Genomic DNA, 20,984 nt, shown 5'->3' on the forward strand with positions numbered 1-20,984 from the left:
GTAAATTTTCTAAATAATTGATTGACAGTTAAAAATTCTCAGTAATTTGAATGATGAAGAAAAAGTATGACTGACTATATTGATCCCAACAGGTTTCTAAAACACTATGCCCCGCCCACCTGCCTGCTATTGGCTGTACAAACTCACAGCCATTGTTACATTGGGCTGGTCTAGATGCTGAAGCAAATGAAGCAGCAGCAATGTTTCAAAAACACCAATGTTTCCCAGGTATGACATAGACTCCCTTTTTTTACTGATATTTTTATCTGCATATTAAGATAAAGTATACTTTTAAAAGTTTAAGTAAAGTTTTACTTTAAAGTGAAGTAAAAAGTTTACTTTTAAAATAAAATACTTCCTGAGACACTTACCTTCTCATTATCTGATTAACTAGATTTGATGCATGTGGTGCTGATTAGCAGCAGACTCTTATTGGCTCAAATGGGGGGAAATGACCGATTATACATGATTGCACAAACACCTGGATGCCAATTAACACTTCAAAATATATGATTAAAGTAAAATCAAACAATAGTTATTTCTTGTCAATGCCTTTAATTTCATTCCCTCTTACCAGATTCCAAAGATTCACAGTACTCCAACAGTGCATTATAATCCACAAAAAAAAAGAAGAATTGCCTATTGTTACAAATATACAATCAATAGTGTGAAGCAAAAAAAAAAAGTTTTATGGCCAAATACAAATGTATCATATACCTATTTATATAATAATTAAACAAAAATAATCAGTGAATACCCAACACTCCACACGGGTTTATATGCAAGCAAAAGCACCAAATACACTGGTGCATGACCTGAATGAACAAAGAAAAACGAATAAACTTTATTGAAAGTCACCATCTCTTCACTTTGGAGTCTTCTTTCACCCTCCAAAGCATGAGCTCCATGCACGCAGTGGCATCCTCGCGTGTATCATGACCCGCCACTGTGGCAAATGAGAAATTTATTTGTTTGTTTTCTTTTTAAGCAGCGAGCATGTGCTGTTGAGTTGTATGCAAGTCATGTTTGTAGGTGTGCTCAATTTCCCTTCAGTACTGACTCAATTACTTCTCCTGCAGCAATTTCATGGAAGAGTTATCAACAATTCTGAATGATCCCTGTGTACACTATCCCTACTTCTGAGTGTTTGGATAATGTGCCATGAAACAATATACAGCTGGAGTCCAGTAAAAAGCTACGGTTTCTGATTCGGCGAGGTGTGATCATGGTCATTGTTTACAAATTTGTTTAACAGGCCAACATACCACTCTCTTGGATAATTCTCCGGAGGTAGTCTGCAGTCAGACTGTTAAGTTCTCTTTTGTGTGGCAGACCCAGACGATGGGGAAACACCACTGACGTGTCAATCACATTGTTGTGAATAATCTGAAGATGGCAGAACAACCAAAATGTAATTCTTAAGAGGCTCCAATTAAAACCACAAACTTGAGGATAAAAGCCAATGCCTAGTTCATAATGTTTAAAGGTTACATTGTAATTCCAGTTATAAAAATGGCCCAAAAATCTTGAGAGCATGGCGTTAGAACTCACTCTGAGAGAAGCTAAGTCATTCTCCAAGCCATGGCCAATCAGAATCGTGTCCGCATTAATAAAGCTCAAAAGCACTGCTTGTACATCGCGCAAAGATGAGCTGGTACCCTTCACGTCATCTTCACTGATGCCTGAGAATCTGAGCAGGATAAAAAGTTATGATTTACAACATTTCACAGTTCGCTCCACTGAAACAAATTAACATTAAATGAACATCCCACCTGGTGTTATAGTCAATGACATCATTACCAGGCTTGACAAAGGAGTCAAAGATGACTTGCAAACTGCTGTTGACTACAGTCACTCTTGCTAGTTCCAGACCTTGAGTCGTGTAGCACTGGTAAAACACAAGTTCAAATTAACAAAAGGTCACATTAATGTACCTCTCTGTTCTTTTATGTTAGGTTTTATTTGAATTATGATTAATACATAACCCTTACTGTTTGTGTGTCAACAGCAAAAACTCCTGGACATGTTTTGCCCACCGAAGATTGAGGGAGACTGCTAACAAAGCCCCGAAGACTTACTGCATCATGGACATGAAGCTGTAAACATGTACATTAGAAAATACAGTGGAAGTCTCAACTTTAGTAACTGAAATAAAATGGATTAGTATGTTTGGTGAAACACTACAATATTGCCATTGAAAATTCAGTTCAAGGAAATATCATGGCTTAAAGGAGTGGAATGAAAAATGTTTTCAGCCCCTCCAACAAAGCATGAGTATATGAGTGGCCGTAGTTGTATGAGTATATGAGTATAATTCTTGAATTATAATACATTGAACACTTGGCATCCAGGTGACCCAACTGCATTCTCACAACAACTGTAGCGTGTCTCAACACCTCCCGGCACTATGAGAGAAGACATACAGAGTAGATAATGGGTATTGATAGAAATAAAAAAATAAAATTTTTTAGAGCCATTCTAAGCCATTCTTACCTCGATTCTCTATGACTTTTCCATAATGGTAGTTACACTCTTCTCTTCGGGTGTGCTTTCCACTTTTGTCAACAGAGAACGTCGCTCCACATCGACAGCAGATTCTCTTTAAAGCTGTTACCATTGTATTCCTAATTATTTAAAAAGCTTCAAATCCTAATAGCTTCATCAACATATTAAATATTGGTTGCAATTAAACTTGATTGTAACACTAAAATAAAGCCCTACGGTGACTGGAAAGTCTACTCACGGTCGCTTATGCCCTTCTTGGTATCTCCATACTGGATGGCAAAGTCAGCTTTATCCTGATGTTTACGAGGGAAGTTGTTTACTTGCAACATGTCCTCAGACAGAACATGCTCCTTCAGTTGCTCATAAAGTGTCAAATCACCTGCATCAGTAAAACTTATATTTACATATAATCATAATAACTACATCTGCAATGACAACACCTATATGTTGGGCAACTACTGTACATATATTTTTTGAAAGAAATGAATAGCAATGAATACATTTGATTGATAGCAAGGATGCACTAAAGTAATCATAAGTGATAGTAAAGACTTTTGCATGTTCTTTTGAACTTTTTTTCCCTCAAGGATTCTTTGATGAATAGAATTTTGCATAAAAAGCAGCAGCACAACAATTTTCAACATTGATAATAAGAAAATGTTACTTGAGCATCAAATTAGCATATTAGAAAAAACAAATCATGTGAAACTGAAGACTTGAGTAATGCTGCTAAGTTTCACAGGATAATTTTTTTTTTTTTTTATATATATAATTTTAAATTGTAAACATTTTTCTTTTGATGGCATTTTTGAAAAATACATAATGCATGTGTATGCAAAAGGGACTTCTATCGATTTAAAAAAAAAAAAATGTATCTTACCCCAAAACTTTTGAACGGTAGTGTATAGATATGTATATACATATATGAAATATTAATATAGACCCACTGTTGATAAATATTATATTAACAACAGCACTACTACTAACAACAACGACTTGACGCACACTATCCATGTTTTGCATGGATTTAGAAAAATGTAAAAATCTAGTTAATTACTACTACATACAAACGTTACCATATGAAGATAGAGTACTGCCTACTGTGCATTTTAATAAACTACACCTATAATGAAATAAATAAATACATAAATAAAATAAATATAGCGACAGAGGTGAAGACTCTACATTGACCCTGAAACGAGAGCCAGCTCTTACCGGATCCCTGAAGTGCTTGGGTATTTAGTGGTACATTGCCTCTAGACACATGCTGATCTCTCTCACTGGGAGCTGTAAGTACATATAAGGAGGGTGACCTGATAGGAGTGTACGGTGCAGTAAACAAAAGTGGCTGCAGTAATTTGAACAAAAGCACATCATGTATAAATATACCAAACCTACCTTTGGCAGGCAAGACGTTTTGGTTTTTAAGTCTCTTAAGTGCATTGACGGCTATGCTTAGATACTTGAGCTTATTGATACTGCGGTCATAAACTATTTTTTCTTCTGCCAGAGCCTAGACCATTTAAATAGATATGTTGGGAAAGAAACACATTAAAAAACATAATCAGAGAATTAAATAAGTAATTTTGATCTCTCAAACACAGACCTTCTCAAATGCATCTTGCACCGTCACAGATGATCTCAGGAACTCCTCCACAAAGAGGTTCACATAACGTTGACGAACATCATGTGGTACCTTTGCCCCAACCTCGTGATGGACTTTTGCCTTTCTTTTGATGCCCATTGCCTACAAAATTCATGAAATTTCCTATCACTTCATCTTAAAGTTAATAAAACTGAAGTAGTAGCAGATCTTTTTGATTGTAGATTAAAACAGATAGGGTGAAATATCATTGCATGGCAACTTTAACCCCATAAATAGACAAAAGAAAAATAGCCAATAGAAAAGGGTAAAAAAAAAAAAACTGACAAACAGACCAGTAGAGTAAAGTGCAAAGCAAACCTTAGCTGGTGTGTAGTTGGCTGGTTGTGGAGGATGTGGAGGATGTGGTGGATGTGGAGTATGTGAAGTATGTGGAGTTTGTGAAAACTGAACAGATGGGGAAGGCTGAGGTGTCCGTTGGACGGACATTGTGGTTGGAATTAGTGTCAGAGGTAAAGCACAATTTCCTTCAGGTACGATGAAGTGCAGATTTGTCCCCAGCTGTACGGCAGCACCAACCGGAAAGACACCAAGACTATTAAAGGCTATAAAAAATAAGAAAACAGAAGTAAATGACAATTCCCTAAAATATGAATAACCAATCTTATAAAAAATAAAATAAAAAAAGTGTACATGGTGCTTACGGTTTTGCACAGTGCTTGAATGAATGACATTGGGTATATAAACTTTTTTGGGAGCACTACTTATGACTTGGGACTGACACCCTTTTATGGCAGTAGTCAACATGGCTGCTCTTCTTTGGCATAATTGAGTTCTGGAGGGAACGGTCAAATGGGAGCCTCCCTCTCGAAGAGGGACAATAATCTGTGGTTTGCTTTTACTTGTACTTGATGGCTGTTGAATAAAGAGGATTGATGAAGTCAGAAAACACCTATGTTGAACTCTGAATTAAAATTCAGTCATTATTTGTTCAGCAAAAGAAAAATAAGAAATTCCACTGGTTTGGAACTACTTTGGAGAGCAAATAATTACTGATGGAATATTAATTTGTTAAATTAAGTCAATGTTTTTCAAAGGAATACAACATGTACTTTCATATAAATAAGAGGATAAATCATCTCATACCTCAAACCTCGCCACATGTGCCACCCTTTTCTTCAGCACAGCTGTTGGATTGGACTTTATCTCAGTTTCTTGGCTCTCTAATACTTCTTCCTAAAAAACATGAGGTGCGTACACTACTGCTCAAAAGTTTGGTGTCAGTAAGATTTTTTCTTCTTTAAAAAAAAAAAAAAAAGAGAAATTAATACTTTTATTCGGCAAGGATGCATTCAATTGATCAAAAGTGACATTTACAACGTTACATAAGATTTACATTTGAAATAAATGCTTTTCTTTTGAACTTAATATTTTTCTGGATTCTTTGAATATAATTTTTTTCCAACACTGATATGAAATGTTTCTTAAAGGATCATGTAGCACTAAAGACTGGAGTAATGACTGCTGAAAATTACAGGAATAATGAGTTATTTTAAGTTGTAATAATATTTCATAATATACATTATTTTCACAATACACTTTTTTACTGTATCATTTATCAAACATATGCAGCTTTGGTAAGCATGAGAGACTTTGTTATGATCTACACACCAGTATATCTAAATACAAAATTACATGAATGAATTTACTAATAATTGGATGAATTTACTTACAGATGGATCACAATGAACAACAGGAGCTTCATTTTGGTTGGCTTCCATGAAGATTCTGTAGCACTCTTCCATTGGGTCAGTTTCTGAAAGATCTAGGTCTGAATATCTGAGCTCCTCATCAGAACTAGAGTCAACTACAATGGCTTCATTATTACTTCCTGTCATCGCTGCAGATGCAAAGGTCTGTGGAAGTAGAGGCATGTCACAGGGAACAAGGAATGATGCATCTGATGTAGGAAATCTTTCGAAGGCCACAGTTGTTTTCAGGTTGAGTTGACTAGTTGATGGTGCTGAAAGAGTTCTGGAGTCAATCTCTGAAACATATGCAGGTATGTTCTGAGCAAATGTATTGACAGGACTTTTTTGAATAGTTGGCCAAGATGTTTCAGCCAGGCTTTGAGAGAGTGGACATCCATGCTCTTCTACCTTATGTAAAGATGAAGGAAAGGACTGAGACGAGGCCATGGGGAAGTACTGCTGATGTGCTTGCTCTTGGGAGAGGATCTTAGAAGATACAATTTCTGACTTTTGAGTATAACTTGAGATGCAGTCAATTTGTGGTTCTGCCCTAAAAGTTGCATTTCGTCCTACACTCGCAGGAGATTGTGAGGAAATATCTTCATCTCCATAAACTGAACTAACAGGAAAAATCGTAATATCTTGAATGCATTTGATCCGCTCACTCTCACTTCTCAGATTGTCTAGACACGTGGAAATGTCATCCAGGACGTTTTGCTCTTTTTGTGTAACAAAAGCTTCCATTTTGAGATTTGTAAAGTTAATTGGTTCAGTCACAGGTTCTTCTCTTAGATCCTCCAGAAAAGGTTTGGTTTCTTTTACAGAGTGCTTTGCAATTGTTACCCGTTTATTTAAGGGCCCTTCATTAGCCTCTTTACCATCCTCAGCTGGGACATCGCTAATAGGACATAATTTGGGTGAGTCAAGTAGTTCCTTGGTTATAGTTCCACACTGCTTTGAAAGCTTGTGTTCATCTTCAATAGGTGAGACATCGATGACAAGTTCCCCCTCAGAAGACTCTTGTTCCTGAGTTATCACAGGTTTCCCTGAGGTCCTTTCTTTCTCCTGGTCACTCACAATATGTTTAATTTCATGACTTGGAATTCCATCAGAAGAAACCTTTTCTTTGTGCTGCCTGGGTTTTGTTTGGCCATTATTAACTGCACAATTCTCCTCAAGTGATTGCAGTGGTTTAATCATTGTACCCTTGCCTTTCTGTTTGGGCCTACGTTTTCCCTGATTATTTGATGGTGGAATATCAATGACCAAAGAACCTTCATCATCAGAGTTGTCAAAATGAGAGGACGAATGCTGAACATTTTTTCCTGTTCGTTCATTCTTCAGGCAATGTTCAATATCCACTTTATCAGTTGACTTTAACTTACAGTCTACCGAGCTGCTGGATAGCAAGTCTGCAGAGAAATTGGAACAAGGGTCATATTCCAAATCAGTCTTGGGTCTGGCACGATCAACCACATACTTACAACCACTGTTTGAGGAAACAGGCTTTTTGTATTTCAAATGGTTTCCATTCTGGTCTTTAGCCTGATTGTTGGTGGTTCTTAAATATTTCTCAGAGCGAAGACCTGCATTATCTGTCTGTGTGAGGGTCTGCGATGTCTGATACAATGACAATCTTTTTTGTTCTTTTTCCACCTCACTCCTTACTGCCTCTATTTCTTTGTTGATCCTCTCCAGTTCCTCAAGACAAGCATAATTGTCCTCAGTGGTGTGAGAAGCTCCATTGGCAAGAGTCACTTTGGGATCTGCAAGACATAAATGTGAAGTAGAGGATTTAAAAAAAAAAGAAAAAAAAAAAGATTTGAAGTGCACAATTGTTACATATAGATGTTTTCACCAATCAGCTAATTGTCTCTGCCGTAATGGCAGAGCAATGAGCAAACGTGTTGGGAAATTTAGGTAAGAAAAACAATTTTAGTGAGAGGAGAAAACAAATGAGGAAAAAAAGCTACTTTGATCAAAATGTCATTTTAATAAAATGAAGTGAGAATCAACTGTGAATATATGCAGGTAGACCTTATCAATATAGGCCTAGTTAATCCCATTCATTTCTTAAGTTATTATTAAGAACCAGTTAAAATGATTCATCTATCTTGTGCACGATGATGCAGTTATATTATTGTATATATTACATGATTTACAACTAATACAAATCTAATAGTTATTAAAAAACAACTTTGATTCATGCCCATGTTAATAAAACCTTCACCAAGCAGGCTATCTAACAGTCCAGCTATCACACTATTAAAGGGATATTTCACCCACTGGTTCTGGTCTGGTTCACAAACAAGATCTATACGATCTGAATTGATGCGGTGTTTGTTGACTCGAGAACCGACTCATTGAAATTTAAACTGTCCTGTCATCCTAAAATGAAAATTCTGTCATTTTACTCATCCTCAAGTTGTTCCAAACCTGTATGAATTTATTTCTTCTGCTTTTTAGGATGAACTATCCCCTTTAAAGCAACTTTAGCCTCATCAAACACACGATAACGCAAACGAATCGGAGATGTGCGTTTCAACAGTTTATATTTCAACGAGTCGGTTCAGCACCGCACCAATTCAGATCTTGTTTGTGAACCAGACCCACAGATTCAAAGATCCATTTAAAGGACTTAACGCAGCCCACGTGTCAACAGTGCGTAGTAGGCTACATACTATAGTTTCCAGACCTTAATTTAAAATATGAATCATACCTGTTGAAGTCATCAAGCCAGACGAAGTGTCGTTGCCGTGATTGTACACACAATAAGGCCGCTTGCATGGTCCCCATCGAAAAAGGGGACAATCTATTTCATCGAAGAGAGATGTGGAAGGAAACATACAGCTGTCCGCACGCAAAAGGACAGGCCACCAGATTCTGTGCACAACAAATTGTCAGTATAACGCAATTTATTCTCTATCTCTTGTGGGGTTAAGCATCTGTGACACGGCAAGATTTGACAACATTTTTTTTTTGAGAAGATGAAAAGGTAAAAAGTCAGTATGAGAACGAAGCGATCTGCTCTTAACAAAAGTATGTAACGCTTGTGAAATTGGGAAGGACTTTGGCTACGTCACCGGCTGGTAGTGCGAGTGTTTTAATGAACTCATCTCCAGGTGTGGCGGTTGGGCTGATTGGTCTGCTTGGTGACGATGAAGGAACCGTTTTTTTTGTTTGTTTTTTTGCCTATCCATTTCAATGAATCGCTTTTACTCACTGAAATTGGCTCATAATTTACGTTTGTGGGACTGTACTGTATGTCATTTATTGTGAAACAAAACACTCAACAACGAAATTCCCTTCGGAGCCCATTGCTCAAAAATGCTAATTGTTTTCAAATTTAAGTCTATTTAAATTTCAGTCAATTCAACAGCACGACAGGCCTACTAGGGTGAAGTCAGCTAAAATGAGCCACAATTAAATTACTTATAATACCATCAAATAAGCTATGCATGACATCTATATATATATATATATATATATATATATATATATATATATATATATATATATATATATATATATATATATAGGCCTATATATAACAAAATGTGTGTGTGTGTGTGTGTGTGTGTGTGTGTGTGTGTGTGTGTGTGTGTGTGTGTGTGTGTGTGTGTGTGTGTGTGTGTGTGTGGAAAAAGTATAATTTTATAATTAAAATGATGAGAGTATCAGCAGGTACATTCTAGAGCCACGGCACAACAATCATGTAAAATGGGCCAGCTGTTCAGTTAAGAAAGGTGTAAGGAGGTTTTATTTTTGTGTTTGTTCCTCTCATATTCATACCCACTCTTTCCTATAACGTTCAATCCAGAAGGGAGACGTATGGCACACGGCTCTTGATGTCTTTTTTTTCCTTTGTCTTAACGCGAGTATGAAGGCTGTTGGCCTCTTTGACAGGCAAGCTGCCACTTTCCTGTCTTTTGTTTAAATTTAAAATTTCTGTAAATCTATGATGTTATTAGGCTACATTGTGCTCTAGAGGGACTGTTTGTCTCACAGACAGCCAGCAGCTGAATTCACTTTGGCTGGCAAAGCGAGCAATTAGACCTGGGATTAAAAAGGATTGAATTTAGAGGCCTGAGGAGAATTTTCCTGCCATCTCGAGACACTCCATTACCATCAAGAACACAAGCCGTGCTGAGTTACTGCTTGAGGGTAGGCAGAAAAAAAGCCACTCGGCACAGCCAGAAAATACATTTGAATGTAAAGAGCTTGATTTTGACGTCAACATTGTGGCGACAATAGTAGGTTATAACCAGTGGGAACGTAGCCTGATCAAACCTTGATTTTGGGACAGAGACCAGGTGGAATTCATTAAGCGAACACTGGCGGCAGCTTGCCTTTCACCAAGTTATTCAAAGGAATTCATCGATACCATCATTCAGTAGTAGCTAAGAACTTTTTTTTCTTGTCCAATGTTGTTTTGGACCCCATTGACTTTCATTGTAAGTTTAAACATCCTTCAAAAGTCAGGCTTGGAATGACAGGTTAGGAATTTTCATTTTTGGGTAAACTACTGTATCACTTTGAGGTAAACTGTAAATATAATACTTATTCTACAACAATACAGAGCACCCTGCAGAATGATACTGTAATTTGCAGATATGGCCACAGGAAATACAAAAGGCTTATAAATCGCAAAAGGGCTGAAATCACTTCAGTTGCAGTTGAAAGGACTGCTCTAGTCTTAGTGTGCCAACAGGAGTTTGTATTATCCCCCTTCCACACTTCCAGTCTTAACCCATTAGTTTGTCACTCATAGGATCGTTTTGCAGAAACCGAGCTCACAGCCCTGAAGGAAATGCCTTATACTCTCATCAGTCACTAGACGGCGAGGCAGCCAGCTGTGCACATGTGTGAGGATGTAAGGGAGGCTAATAGCATAAATGCATCAGACAGAGACTGCGACTGGTGAAACTACAAACAAATGTTGCTTTATAGGTGGGCTAAGGTTACATTTCTTTTAAATGGGGCTGAAATAGCATGCCATTGTTGAGTTTGTTAATCTTTTTAATTTAAAAGCAAACATTATCTCAGCATGCTTGGCTGTGAATGCCTTGACAAAATGTGGCTTTATGACATTTATTTTTCCCTATTAATTTATTCGAAAATACATTAAAACCACAAGTCAGAGAGTTTTTTTTTATCTCTTGTATCGTAAGCATTTTTAAAAGTAAATGATTCAAATTAATAGACATTTTTTTTTTTTTTTTGGTGGCATAAAGCACAAAGTAATGGCTATCCAACTGTTCTGATATCACAATGAAGAACACAATACTCAAAGAATTAAAATCTAAGATAATATTGTAATATTGATAAAAAGATATTGTAACAAAACTGATTCACTGCTTTGTACTATTTGATAACTTCATGAAGTCCTGATCAAGTCATGAAGTGTGATACATTAGCCTAAGTCATGTGATCCAATTAACAAACAGAAAACACACACACACACACACACATATATATATATATGTATATGTATGTATATGTGTTGCAGCCTAAACAGTGCTTACATACACATTTAACATTTAGACAGATTGGTTTTGTGTGAGCACATGCAGGACCCAAAGTCTCTTATATGTGCTTGGAGGCTCTGCTTGGAAAAGTTCTGCCTTCTGCACAGTTGTTTTGTGTTTGCTTTTTATTTCTCTCATCTAAGTCTCTCATGCCCACCAAAGCTGCATACATTTGATCAAATACAGTAATATAAAATATAATATTACTGTAGTGTTTAAAATTAAATATAATATTTACGGTAGTGTTTTTCAAGGTATATATATGGTGGGCATTCTTTGGTGGGCATGAGAGACTTATAAAAAAATAAAAATAAAAAGCAAACACAAAACAACTGTGCAGAACTTTTCCAAGCAGAGCCTCCAAGCACATATAAGAGACTTTGGGTCCTGCATGTGCTCACACAAAACCAATCTGTCTAAATGTTAAATGTGTAAGTAAGCACTGTTTAGGCTGCAACATGATATCATAGACTGAAGGTTTCCTCCAGGCAAACCACAGTTCTGGACTCTGTGGGTACAGTGCAGACGCTCAGACCTAAAGTATCTCTGCTTACAGAGAAGGGCCAAGAGCTTTTATTCGTGATTGATGGAGAGGGCGGCCCTCAGGTCTTTGGAGTTCATCAGTATTCACAAAGCATTCCAGTCTGAGTCATAAGACAGAAGCACAAGGCATAATGACTAGAAAGCATGTGCACAGGAGACAGAACGTGTCTGTACGCAAACACTCACAGCTTGCAGGACAATAGCGATGAGATGAGGTCACATGAACTTGGGATTTATTGAACAGAACAATGCTGGGTTACAACATGGCAGTGTTGTTCAACATGGCAAATTCTTGCAAGAGTTTGTAAATCTCAGTTGTGGTACAACATCAGGACAGGAATCAACAAGACTGGAATCACAGTCAGCATATTCTGAGTCTGTAAGGGGCAGGCCAACGACACACTATTGTAGGTTGAGACAAACAGCAGTGGCATGCAGAGGAGCTTATTTACATAATGGACAAAGATCTCGCCAGGTCTACAGGTCCATCTAGTGTCGGCCCAAGAGAACATCAACCACAGGAAAACATTCTACTGTATGAGCTCATTTAAATTCATGTACTGGAGCTATGATGTAAGATCAGCAATATCTCTAGCTGACTTGCTGAGAATGTAATTGTAAAAATAACTCTGGCCTGCTTCTGGATGATTCAGAACAAACACCCCAAGATTAATAAAAGGTGAACATCAGCACATTTTGAATGATTTCTTTTTCCACAGGGAAACATTTAACAATCAGTAAGAGTAGCATTACTCAAGTAGTGTTAGTAGTTTACATAGCAACTTATAGGGCTTCTATTTACATTTTGTACATGTAATTAAAACAATTTAGGCCTAGTGCAGGAAAAGTCAAACACTTTTCTTCCGTGAAACGGCTTCTCAAACAAGAAAAAATAAAAATAAATGTTTGGTGGGACTTGATTTTGTCCTTCAGGAATTGATTGGATGGTTGTGGTTTGCTATTGTTGTGATGTCACGTGAGTGACAGGTTGCCCCGCCCTCATGCCAGTAAACACAGCGGAATTTATTTTGTTTAAAGATAACGAGGACACATAAATAATGTGCACATAAATAATTTATAATACATACTGCAATATTCTACAGAAATAATCATCATCTATTTTGATTTCATGGTGACTTTAAACATTTAGTTTTCTGGAATGTATTGAACACGACTGTTGCAAAGTCTTCATTTAAATAGGTGATCCGGATAACATTACCTATATGGCTATAATAGATTTTTAATGGTGAGAATTATATTTAAAAAAAATATATTAACCAAACAGTAGCCTAATGTATTTAACCAAATGCCATTTTCCAACAAGTGTTTATATATTATAGCTTTTCAGAATAATAATAAAATAAAATAAAAAACATTTCTTTTACAAAAAGCTAAAAGAATTGTATATTTTTATTATATAATTATTACTGTAATACACAAATTCTTTTTCTAATAATTGTATTTATTGATCAGTGTAAATGTTTGCAGGCAAGTAAAAAATCTAATAAAAATTCACTTCCAAATGTCGCAAATGGGCCAGAAGAAAATACTCTTTTATTGTTGAGTGCTGTAAAAGTAACAGATTTCAGGTCATAAGGTGTAACAATTCTTAATCATTCAATTTATTTTTCTTTAAATACAATTTCCCCACCTTTGCGAGATAATACAGGGACAATGAACAATGGTTCTCTCACCTACAATAATTATCAAATGTCATCAGTTATTAAAATCCTTTAAAACCAGGTGAAAGACAAAAATTAGAAATCGAAGGTTGCAAGACTCAATCATTTCCTTTCCAATACACCTCGGCTTGTAGTTTTCCCACGGAAGGGCCTTCCATCACAGTGTGGTGGAGAAGACTTTCAGAAGGAGGTCAGCAGCAAGACCGGGTGAGATATCTCCACACGTGACCCTTCGTTCCAGCTCCGGGAGCTCGGCACGCACCGCTGGATGCTGCTGGAAGTGGCGTAGAGCGTTCTCCTGGATCAGATTCCACAACCACACCTTCTGCTGAGTCTGCCGTCGGGCTTGAAGCTCCCCGCTGCTCAGCATTGTGTCCCGGAACTGTAGCATGGTATCCCACAGCTCAGGCACACCCTGCCCTGTCTGAGAAGATATGCGGACCACCTGACCACACATGGGAAAGAGAGAGTATAAAATGTGTTGGTGTGGATAACTTTAGACTAAATAGAAAGATAAAAATAACAAGCAGAGGAAGAAAGTAAGAGAGAATGGAAGCAGGCAGTTGCTTTACATATGAGCAGCCACAATGCAGAAATGTAAAGGGTGTTCGCCCACACACGTCACTCCATCCTTGTTTCAATGAAAGACCTATATATATGACCTTTAGGAGGGCGGAGAAAAATCAATATGACTGTCGCATCCTCCAGTACAGAGATGAAGTTTAGAAATCATGCTGCTGAGAGGAGACAAAGGCTTTAGCGGTTCTCATCCATGTGGGTGGCCTCTAATCAGTCAAATGCATGAGGCAGCATTTGGCCATTCAAAGGGCTGCCTATGCTGGCTCTGTGCCCTCTGGGTAGAAGTAATACTGGGGGTGAGGGGACAAAGAGGAAAGACTTCACAACGCAGAGCAGAGCATGATGGGAAATGACAACACAGACTACTCCACTGGCCAGGACGGGCTCTTTTGAACAGAGAATGAAGATGTATAAATAAAATGCATTTAACATGCCAGTAATTCCTATATGGGAGGGAGATAAAGAAGGAAAAGTGATCAAATAAAGGCAGGGCTATATACATTACTATTTAATAGTTTGGGGTCTGTAAGACTTTTTATGTTTTTTAAAAAAAAGCCTCTTATGTTCACCCAAATCTGCATTTATTAGATTTAGATACAGTAAAAACACAAAAATTGTGAAATATGATAACCTTTTAAAATAACTGTATTGTATTTAATATATTTTTAAGTTTAATTATTCTTGTGATGCATTACTCCAGTCTTCAGTGTCACACGATCCTTCAGAAATCATTCTAATATGATGATTTTGTGCTAAAGAAACATTTCTCATTGTTGACAACAGTTTAATACAGTTGCTTAATATTTTTGAGGAAACCCTGATACATTTTTTTTTTTATTGTGCAAATTTTTACAAACGTAAGATACAAAAACAGACAAACTTTCAGACAAAAAACTAAATTATACAGTAGTTCAATAGTTAACAAGAAAAATAATATAAAGAAGCCTAATTTATCTATTGAAAATTATTTGCCAAAAAAAAAAAGCATATTATGAAAGAATATTAAACATGGTACAAATTCTAGATGTTTTTATAGCTTTCTTATTTACAGACGTTGAAACTGTATTTAAGTACAACTTCAGTTCTTGTTTGAAGATGTCAAAGCAGGGTTTACTCTTTGTATATTTACATTTATGGATATAAAACTTTCTAATAAATAAAAGGAGGTTAATACAAAACCTACTTTATTAGATTCTGTCATTAACATAAAACCCCAAAAGAATGTGTCTATAAGATAATATAGAATATATTTATAATATATTTAATGAATAGAAAGTTAAATAAACAGAGTTTTTATTTTTTAACTGAAATCTTTAGCAACACGGTAAAGGTTTTTAATGTCACTTTTGATAAATTTAGTAGGCTAGATCCTTGATGAATTCAAGAATTGTTATCATTATTATTGACCCTGAAACTTTTGAACTGTAGTGCATATATTAATTTTTCCAAATGTTCCCTTAAATATGCTGGCTGTTTATTCTGAAATGAATTAAAACAAGTATTTGAAAAAAATCTTTAATGGCCATTTTCTTTAAAAAGGACCTATTATGCTTTTTTTTTAATTTCTACTTTATTTTAGTGAGTAATATTGCTGTTGAGCATGAAAAAGGTCTGGAAAGTTACAAAGCATAAAGTCCACTTCAAATGGAGTTATTCTCTATACCAGTGAGCACATTTCTGAACTCTCTGAAATGCCTTAATTGTAGTCTAACGTTTTCTTCCGGGAAAGTACACATCATCAAATTCCTTATTTAAATAATTCCCACCCAAGGTATACGCAAAAAAAAAGTGGAGAGGCCTGGTGGAGTTATGTTAGTAGTGTGTTGAAACTTGTGGTAAGGGCCGTGACATTTCAGAAACACGCTCGAAGAGGTTGACCAATCACAACACACTAGTCCAGCCGACCAATAAGAGCACATTGTGCTTTTCGGAAGGAGGGGCTTCATAAAGATGGGAAATAAACAGAGTGTGACAGACTAGGAAGAGGGGTGATGCAACAATGTAATGTGAACAATAATTTATTTTTTGAACGTTCAAGAATAAAAAAAAAAACGATTCTAGTATACACCAAAACTTGCAGATATGATGGTCATCTTATATTTAATTACAATAAATTAATCAAAAAAAAAAATATTTTTTAGTATATGTGCAAGATAGGAACGTAAAGCATGATTATAAAGTCACATACCTTTGGTTTCCAGACTTTGGACTTCTTTCGAAGTAACTTCAGGGCACTTGTGTATTCTGCCTGTATCTTCCGTGCGGGAGCAACCAATTCACCATCTGATTTTGTAACCACCACCAAGTCAGCCATCTCAATAATTCCTCTTTTGATTCCCTTTTTGAAAATAGAATTTAATCAAAATTCTTTCAAATATAAGAATCGCCTATAATATAAAACAATCAGTTCAGATAACTCTGATAATGTTCAATCAGTTGTTCTCTAACTTTTTTGACTCAAAGTCTTTTTATAAAATGCCAATTGAGTATTAAGATTTTATTAATTTACAAGAAAAAAACATTTTAGAATATTTACCCAGGTCTATAAATAACACTTAAAATGTATTAAAATTTAATTTAATTCAAATAAATAAATGAAAAATATTAAAATGTAAAATTATGGCAACAGGGATCGAGTAAAGGAAGTGTGTATACCTGTAGTTCATCGCCCCCTGCTGGTGGGATCAGCAGCACAAACATATCCACCATGTCAGCCACAGCAAACTCAGACTGACCAACACCTGTGTAAACATTTACACTTAACTTACATAGCATACACCATTGTTTTTAAGATGAGCTTTTCTCAAAACTGAAAATACTATGAAAACCTGGAACAAAGGCTTACCTACGGTCTCCACTAATACAATGTCATAGCCTGCACCCTCACAGAGGACTATGGCTTCGTTGGTGGTTCTCGTCACACCACCGAGGGTTCCTGATGTGGGAGATGGTCGGATGTAAGCACTCATGTCTCTGGAGAGTTCTGTCATTCGTGTTTTGTCTCCCATCAGTGAACCTGCATTAAAGGTTAGCAAGTAAACAACAAAAAAACAGTAATATTATGAAATATTATTACAATTTAAAATAATAGTTTTCTATATTAACAGATTTTAAAATATAATTTATTTCTGTGATGCAAAGCTGAATTTTAATCAGCATTACTCCAGTCTTCAGTTACATGATCCTTCAGAAATCATTCTAATATGCTGATTTGATACTCAGTTATTTTCAATGTTAGAAACAGTTGTGCTGCTTTTTTTTGGTACCTGTGGTACTTTTTATAGAATTCATTGATGAATAAAAAGTTTATTCATGATAGAAATCTTTCCTAACAATATAAATCTTTACCATCACTTTTTATCAATTTAACACATCCTTGCAGAATAAAAGTATTCATTTATTAAAAAAAAAAAAAAGACTGACCCCAAACTTTTGAACAGTAGTGTAATAGTTAGAAAAGATTTCTATTTAAAATAAGTGCTGTTCTTTTTTAACTTTTTACTCAAAGAATCCTGAAAAAGTATCATAGGTTATAAAAAAAATTAATCAGCATATTAGAATGATTTCTGATGGATCATGTGACACTGAAGACTGGAGTTTAGTTTAGATACTTTACTTTTGTTTAGAAATATCATTTTACTTTACTTTTACTTTTCCTAAACTGTTAACCCCTAACACTTTAATTATTTTAATGCTAATGCAATAATTAATTAATAAATAACAACTGTTTTCAACATTAACAATAAGAAGAAATGTTTCTTGAGCACCAAATTAGCATACAAAATGATTTCTGAAGGATCATGTGACACTGAAGACTGTAATGACTTCTGAAAAATATGATAGAAATTATAGTACTAACAATTAGTAGTCAGTACTACTCACAATAAATCCTTACTAAAGTGACTTAGAAATGAATGTACTGAATTTGTGCAGATTAAACAAGCAAATATCTATAGCACCAATCTAAAATTGGCACCATGATCTGTAGGTAAATGTTTTTTTCAGACATTTGAGCGCCTGTTCACCTCCAGTTGTGCATGAGGAAGGATCCACAGCCAGAACGGACACTTTATGTTCTCTTCCTGTCAGCATCTTCCCAACAACCTCAATGAATGAAGATTTTCCAGCACCAGGGGGACCAGACAGTCCTGAAGTCACACGTACAGAGAGGTGATTGAGGATTGAGGGCATTCATGCAAACAGCAACACTCATTTTCACTCCTATAGTTCACATCACCTTACTGACCAACTCTGAAGGCCGCTGGCTTTCCACCATTGCATCTCTCCTGCTCCTGACGAAAGGCCAGCACTCTTTGAAGCAGAACCTGAGCTAACTCTTTCTTCCTCGGATGCTGAGTTTCTACAAGGGTTATCGATTCCGCGAGAGCTGCCCTTTGACCCCCGATAAGTCCATCATAAAGCTTGGTCAGTAATCTTTTCTCCCTGTCAGTCAAGTTTGAAATGTGATGGCTTATGGCAGTCTCAGCTGAAACAGATCTCGTCTGTTGGAGGGTGCAGAGGGAGGCATAGCACAGTTTTGCAGTACGCTTGCAAAGGGAATGTCTTAAAGCCATTGTACTGTGTATAGGAAAAAAAACAGCAGCATGATGAAGAATAGGAAAAACTCTAGTCGGACCCATCTTCCTTTTCTTGTTGAGTAGAACTCATTCTGTAAAAACAGCAAAGAATATTTACATTTACATTTATGCATTTGGCAGACGCTTTTATCCAAAGCGACTTACATTACATTATCCTATACATTTATACATAGGCATGTGCAATCCCCTGGGATCGAACCCACAACCTTGCGTTGTTAACGCAATGCTCTTACCACTGAACTACAGGAAAGCAAGAATATATACGTGAATAGCTTTCAAATGTAAACCTTACCTTCTTACAATTGGTGAACATTACAGCCTTATTAAAATTTACCATAGCCTATGCAAAATATAATTTCCATAAAAAATTCTTAAAAAACGAGAAATTCTACTCTTGAAACTCTTAAAAAAGTTATTTTGTTGTTCTTCTTTTCCCCCCAATCAATGGTCATTGAAAGGCGGTGTTTAACCTTAAGAAAATCAAGTAACTAGCCTATGAGCTACTTTTATAGCCTACACGTTAACATTGTAACCAAATATAGGAAATAGTTTAAAATACTTAATTTAATTATATCTATTATCATTATTATTCTCTATCAATAAACAAACAAACAAACGCAATTATGGCAAACAACAGAGTTGCAAATAGGCTAGTTTGGGACCAATGTTTACGGATCAGTTTATACAGCATAAGCTAAAGAAAAATGTTTGTTTGGTAACATTGTTATTAACATTTTAATAGTTACTATAGTAAGCTTGCTATATTTGGTAGCCACCACAGATACAGATTAAACAAAATGATATATTCTGAAAGCGTATGGCAATGTGGAAATGCAATATTAGCTCATGATGATTTCACATAAGAAATAATGATAAAAAAATAAGAAAATTATAAGAAAAACTGTAGTAACCAAGATCATATAATGGTATTTTATCTGAGCAGGTGATCTCTGTTAGCTATCCACTTAGATCACATCATTTCATAATACATTTCAAACCGATCATAGAAATCAGACAAGACAAAACTGACCATCTGGAATGGAAAACCGCATCGATCAAATCTCACCAAGTTTAACGAAACCGTCTGTTTATCGTCATTTGGACAGATCGCTTACAAATGGTAATCTTTAGTTATGTATCTCATGGATTCCCAAAACCAGTTGACACTGAGGTCGTGTAAGTGAGGGACGTCAATGTTCTTTCAAATAAAAGTTTCCCTCTTCAAAATAAAAGTACCTATTCGCTTTGGGAAAGAAAGAGCCAATATTCTTCTTTAAATAAACATAATGGATGATTATGTTGTCTTTGAATAATTTGTGACAGCAGTGATTTGTAGTCAGCTGAGATTTCTGTAATGGAAAGGTGTGATTATGTTAATGTTATATTATTATTATTATTATTATTATTATATCCGTGTTAGAGTTTTATCAACCTTATCAACCCGACAAAAACAACTAGGTTGTAAAAGCCTTTTTTCGAGTTGTGAAAAGGTTATAATAAGGTTTTTAATCTGATCGACGTTGTTGTTGTTTTTTGTTTTTTTATATAATTTATTATTTAAATACATCAGATGCTCCAGAAAGTTACTACATCATCAGTGGAAGGACCATCACTGTAGTTTGTGTAGGCTATGCAAAGACTTAAGTGGTAAATAAGCAGTAGCCCATGAATGACAATTAACATCTTTATCTTTGCAGTGAAGGCAGGAATGGCTGATGTTTTATGCTATAATTATCTAGTATTAGAACACATGGCTCTTAATTAAGTCTAACTCTTTGGAATAATTTCCCAAATCATAACCAAATCATTAATTTTACTCAAAAACAAATCCTACATATACATAAAATCCAATGATTGAATTGTCATTATGATTTATATTTAAGAATGAACATAATATTAAATAATATTAAAATAAATAATAATGCGTGATCATTTGTCACATTATACCAACACACAGAACAACATTGTCTTGTTATAGTTTAAGTTTTCGTTTAATTAGTGTGTAACTGCTTTTATTATTTTAGGAAGTCAGGCAATCCTATGGGATCCTGTCCATAAGATGTCTTCCGCCCTCATGTGGCCGTGAGAGGAAAAACGCAACCAATAATAATCTGATACTGTAACATTATCATGTACTTTTGAGGACTGTTAGAAAAATAAAATGCATTAACATTTGAGAAACCCATCGTACAAGA

At 35.7% G+C, this 20,984-nt stretch overlaps 2 protein-coding genes across 2 annotated transcripts; both read right to left on the minus strand.

Annotated features, from left to right (window-relative positions):
* Positions 1–570: 570 nt before the first annotated feature.
* LOC309494085 (uncharacterized protein) lies at positions 571–8,960 on the minus strand. The gene is made up of 16 exons (XM_082163295.1): positions 8,579–8,960; positions 5,842–7,625; positions 5,255–5,344; positions 4,813–5,023; positions 4,469–4,713; positions 4,112–4,252; positions 3,904–4,018; positions 3,721–3,792; positions 2,744–2,884; positions 2,494–2,607; positions 2,332–2,405; positions 1,992–2,096; positions 1,773–1,888; positions 1,552–1,690; positions 1,266–1,386; positions 571–946 (listed from the first exon to the last, which is right to left on the minus strand). Exons 1-16 carry the CDS (start codon positions 8,703–8,705, stop codon positions 855–857), a joined length of 3,687 nt encoding a protein of 1,228 aa, XP_082019421.1. The 5' UTR covers positions 8,706–8,960; the 3' UTR covers positions 571–854.
* A 3,186-nt stretch (positions 8,961–12,146) lies between these two features.
* On the minus strand, positions 12,147–19,994 carry mmaa (metabolism of cobalamin associated A). Its single transcript, XM_082163262.1, has 7 exons — positions 19,856–19,994; positions 18,438–18,860; positions 18,217–18,339; positions 17,037–17,207; positions 16,847–16,932; positions 16,380–16,529; positions 12,147–14,057 (listed from the first exon to the last, which is right to left on the minus strand). The coding sequence occupies exons 2-7, from the start codon at positions 18,829–18,831 to the stop codon at positions 13,770–13,772; spliced, it is 1,212 nt and encodes a 403-aa protein (XP_082019388.1). The 5' UTR covers positions 18,832–18,860; positions 19,856–19,994; the 3' UTR covers positions 12,147–13,769.
* Positions 19,995–20,984: the final 990 nt, after the last annotated feature.

The sequence above is a fragment of the Leuciscus leuciscus genome (genome assembly GCF_965113295.1).
Source record: "Leuciscus leuciscus genome assembly, chromosome: 3".
NCBI lineage: Eukaryota > Metazoa > Chordata > Actinopteri > Cypriniformes > Leuciscidae > Leuciscus > Leuciscus leuciscus.